Source organism: Lycium barbarum, chromosome 8, assembly GCF_019175385.1.
Source record: "Lycium barbarum isolate Lr01 chromosome 8, ASM1917538v2, whole genome shotgun sequence".
Taxonomy (NCBI): domain Eukaryota; kingdom Viridiplantae; phylum Streptophyta; class Magnoliopsida; order Solanales; family Solanaceae; genus Lycium; species Lycium barbarum.
The window spans coordinates 128345682-128350793 of NC_083344.1; the positions used below are offsets into that span (position 1 = coordinate 128345682).

Genomic DNA, 5112 nt, shown 5'->3' on the forward strand with positions numbered 1-5112 from the left:
TTTTCCGTGTTTTAACTAAAGATATCTTTATCATGTTATTTTTGCCTTAGAAAATAGTTATTTCACAACTATTTCACAATTGTATTCAAACAATGTTTAAATATTATGAAGCGATCCAAAAGCTGATTATCCCGACTAATTTTTACGACATTAAACCCAAACACTAAATCCAAGTTCATGGAACCCCAGCAGATTAAAGATCCATTGTTGAGTTCTATACATGACGTCCTAGAACATGCTAATCATGATCAATCGAAATATTAACACCTAATCTTACTTTATATAGATCCACTAAGTAACTAGTAAGTAGCCTCCTGGTAAGTACGTACGTACGAGTTTTTTTTTTTTTTTTTTTTTTATATATAAGAGAAGATAGTGATGAATAGTTCCATTTTCAAAAGCATGTTTGGCAGAAGATGACAATAATAGCTGGCTTGGAATACCTAGTGGGAAATGTACAATAATTGGCTAGAAATAATTGAGTCGTATTCAATTTAACTTTCAATTAGCTAAATTATTAGCTAAATTAACTTTCAATTAGGGAAAAGTAAAACTTATTTTAAAACAGAGGGAGTAATGGCAGGTATGTTGTCAATATGTCAACATAATTAGTATAACCTTTAATGGATAACGTGGATATCAATATCAGAACTTTCAAAATTCTTTTTTCTTTAATTAATTTAAATAAATAACAGCCAACCAGAAAAAATAAAAGAATAAAAAAAGACAAAAGGTGATGAAGTAGATGTTGAGGACCAAGGAGGATCAGAAATAGAGGAACATTTGTTATTTTATACAATTCTTATAAGGTCAAAAAGAGAATTGCCCTAAACTTATTTGTAATATCAAAATTGCTCTACTCATATTTTTTCATCTAATTTAATTTAAATCAAGAGCCTTTGGTGCTTCCCTAGCCAACATGGGGGGCTGTGGCATGGGGAAACTGATAGCCACTGTTGCTGGAGCTGTTGAGATTCTTTTTTCTTCATGTTTCTGCATTAATTCTATATCATTAATTGATATAATCATCATTTGATTATTTCCTGTAATTACACCCTTCATTGATTCAAAAATAATTGACTTCTCAATTTCCTTCTCTTTGTACTCTTTGTATTTTCCCCATAAAACAGAGTATAGCCCTGCCACTATCAGCACTGCACCAAGAATTCTGTTCCAAAATATAAAATAAAAAAATTTTAGTCTATAGATTAAGGGAAAAAAATAGAAAAAAAGTTGATAGATATTGAAATTACCCTCCAATATAGAATTTTTCAGCAAGAATGAAAGTGCCCATGATGGCAACAATGATCATCATCAGTGGACTAAAAGCTGTCACAAAAACAGGTCCTTTTTTCTCCATTACTTGACCTTGTACATAGTATGCTATGATTGATGATACAATTCCCTGAAATTTTGTAAAACAAAATCTTGGTTATTCTTCATTTGTCAATGGTTGACGGGCAGGTTAAATTTAATGAGTTTAATAACCTTTTGTAATTAGAAGCAATGAACACTTAGTACTTTTAAAATTATGGTTTCAGAATTATTATAGTGATCTTTTCTCATATGTGTCTATAATATGTTGTTCGAACCTTCCAATGCTGCCATACTCGTGTTGAATCCTCTAAGAATCCATAGTTTTTGAAGTAATTAACTCCCATTCAACAATATTTTTGAAGTATCCAAGCAACATAATATTTACATTTCGCGTGTAAAAAACACTATATTCAGTTGAACCGATTGAATATAAAGTGTGTACGCCAGAAGAAAGAAAGGAAAGGAGCTTACAGCATAGGCAGCAGCAAGAAGGTTCATGTCAAAACCAGTAGTCCAAACTGAAGTTTTGTGCTCCATTACAAATGTTACAGCAGTAGATTGCAGAGTTCCCATGAAGCAAACAACGGCAGTTAAAGATAATGGAGCTGTATATTTCCTCATAGTGAAAGCCTGTAACAAATATTAAAACTACTCTTAGCCACTATAATAAATATTGAAAAGAGACAAAATGAGAAAAAAAAGATAAAAGTAATAACTATTGTATCATATACCTGAAGAATAAAGAAAGAAGCCCAAGCAAGTGTGGCAAATATGAGGAGAATTGAACCTTTTAGCCATTCTTTATCATAAGCTCCACTGGTAGTTTCAGGGACACTAGCATTTATGTGGTTTGACCATAAGAAGTTAACAATATGGCCTTTGTACAGTGTCATCAACAAGGCTCCAGCCACAGTTACTATAGTTCCTAACACCTTTGCTTGGCATCTAAATTTTTTCATGTCCACTTTCTCCATCCTAAAAAATAACTCTTCATAATTAGTCCAGAACTTAGGAAAAAATAAGTTGGCTCGAATATCACCTTTATTAAAAACAAAAGATGAACATATAAGTACCTGCAGAGGACTGCTATGACAAATATCATAGCAGGAAGCATGTTGCTCATGGAACATGAAAATGTTGGGGATGTATATTTGAGCCCAGCATAGTATAAATTTTGATCAATCACTGGCCTGTTTAAGATGAACTGATTAATAAGAATTTTCATTTTTTAGAAAAATAACATTTTGATGCCATAATTTATAGGATAGGAAAAGAGACTCACCCCAGAAGACCCAATACAAATATTTGCAAGAACATCATTAGTGTCATCTTTGGCCTGATTTTTCTGCACCCAAACAAGAAGATATTCAAAATTTTGGCTACTTTTTACAAGATTGGTAAGAAATGGCTTCCGTTATAGTTTTTCCGTATTTAAGTTATATGCACTAATAAAAACGTAAAAAAAATAAAAATTATACGATCGATATAGTTTAACCTATAAGGCGGGTAATTTTACCTTTCAAGTAAAAGCGCAAAGGGAGCAATAACTGCCGTGGCAAACGCATTTCTATACACAACAAGAACATAGTGACTCATGCCCCTATTAAGTGAAACTTTGGTAATAATATTCATCCCTGCATACCCAAATTGCAAAGAGATCATAGCTATATAAGGCTTTGCCCTTTGGTAAAAACTGCAACTGCATTCCCCCTCCATATTTTTTTGCTTCAGCTAAATCTTCAGATGAGTATAAAGAGTTGATGAAATGAAAAAATAAAAGAGAGGAAAACACTAAAGTCTTTAAAGGAGATTTGTGTTTTTCCTAAGGAGAAGAAGTGAGACAATGTAACATATTTATAGACAAGCAAATTAATTAATGCCATATATAGATGTAATGCGTCTTCTTTTTTATATGTAGATAGTGGAATACACTTTGCAATCAAATATAAAAAAGCAAGCGTTTAAACATGTGTGGTTCACACTCAGACTTGTGAGTGTGATGTGTACTGGAGTCCGGAGCCAAAATGACTTATTTTTACAGCTATTAGATAAAAATAGTATGTTTTTTTTTTTTTGGACCAAAATAGGTATTTCGTTGGATAACCAACGAAATACCCACACAACGTACTGTTCCGGTGCCGATGATTTCTTGCATTTCGCTACATGTGTAGCGAAATACAAGATTTTTTTTTTTTTAATTTTCCTTTGCATTTCGTGAATCAATTCACGAAATAGGCATTTTTAATTTTTTTTTTTTTTTTGCAATTCGTGCAATTAAATAAAACTGTTTTTTTTAGCATTTCGTGATGCAATTCACGAAATGGATTTTTTTTTATTTCGTCAACTAAATGAACGAAGCTGATACGAAATGCAAAAAATTGCAAAAAAAAAAAAAAAAAAAAAAACCTATTTTGTGATTTGATTCACGAAATGCAAGATTTTTTTTTATTTTCCTTTGCATTTCGTGAATCAATTCACGAAATGGATTTTTTTTTTTTTTGTTTTTTGCAATTCGTGAAATTAAAACTGATTTATTTTTTAAAATTAAAATTAAAACTTTATTTTGAATATAAATCTAATTCAATTAGATAAAAATATAGGAGAAAGAGTAGTTGTAAATTGGTGAAAGAGTAGTTGTAAATTGGTGAAACTTTAAACAGTCATAACTTTGCGCTCGGATATCCGATTTATGCAAAAAAAAATAAATTGATTTTGCATATTTTTTCGAGATCTAGCAGCGCAAACCGCCATACGGGCCAATTTTCTAGAAAACCTCTTTTTTCCCTTCCAATTTTAATTTTCCCCCAAATTGGCGGGAAACTTTTAGTTTTCTTTACTTATATTATGATGATGCGCAATAGACTTCAACATAAAAATTTCGGAGTAATGTAGCTATGAATGTTTTTTTAATAGGATAAAAAAAATTAGTTTTATCCTATATGTTGAGAAAATTAGTCAGCTTTATTTTTCAAAAATTGAAACCACATAAGTGAAATTGACATTCACAGCTACATTACTCCGAAATTTTTATGTTGAAGTCTATTGCGCATCATCATAATATAAGTAAAGAAAACTAAAAATTTCCCGCCAATTTGGGGGAAAATTAAAATTGGAAGGGAAAAAAGATGTTTTCTACAAAATCGGCCCGGCCAAACCTCCTTATGGTGGTTTGCACTGCTAGATCTCAGAAAAATATGCAAAATCAATTTTTTTTTTGCATAAATCGGATATCCGAGCGCAAAGTTATGACTGTTTAAAGTTTCACCAATTTACAACTACTCTTTCTCCTATATTTTTATCTAATTGAATTAGATTTATATTCAAAATAAAGTTTTAATTTTAATTTCAAAAAAAAAAACAGTTTTAATTTCACGAATTGCAAAAAAACAAAAAAAAATAAAAAATAAAAAATCCATTTCGTGAATTGATTCACGAAATGCAAAGGAAAATATAAAAAAAAAATCTTGCATTTCGTGAATCAAATCACGAAATAGGTTTTTTGTTTTTTTTTTTGTTTTTTTTTTTGCAATTTTTTGCATTTCGTATCAGCTTCGTTCATTTAGTTGACGAAATAAAAAAAAATCCATTTCGTGAATTGCATCACGAAATGCTAAAAAAAAAACAGTTTTATTTAATTGCACGAATTGCAAAAAAAAATAATATTAAAAATGCCTATTTCGTGAATTGATTCACGAAATGCAAAGGAAAATTAAAAAAAAAAATCTTGCATTTCGCTACACATGTAGCGAAATGCAAGAAATCATCGGCACCGGAACAGTACGTTGTGTGGGTATT

At 30.6% G+C, this 5112-nt stretch overlaps 1 protein-coding gene across 1 annotated transcript; it reads right to left on the reverse strand.

Annotated features, from left to right (window-relative positions):
- Positions 1 to 772: 772 nt before the first annotated feature.
- Positions 773 to 3163, reverse strand: LOC132607325 (WAT1-related protein At5g07050-like). The gene is made up of 7 exons (XM_060321262.1): positions 2834 to 3163; positions 2600 to 2662; positions 2391 to 2507; positions 2049 to 2292; positions 1789 to 1947; positions 1254 to 1405; positions 773 to 1168 (listed from the first exon to the last, which is right to left on the reverse strand). The coding sequence occupies exons 1-7, from the start codon at positions 3031 to 3033 to the stop codon at positions 880 to 882; spliced, it is 1224 nt and encodes a 407-aa protein (XP_060177245.1). The 5' UTR covers positions 3034 to 3163; the 3' UTR covers positions 773 to 879.
- Between the last annotated feature and the right edge of the window lie 1949 nt (positions 3164 to 5112).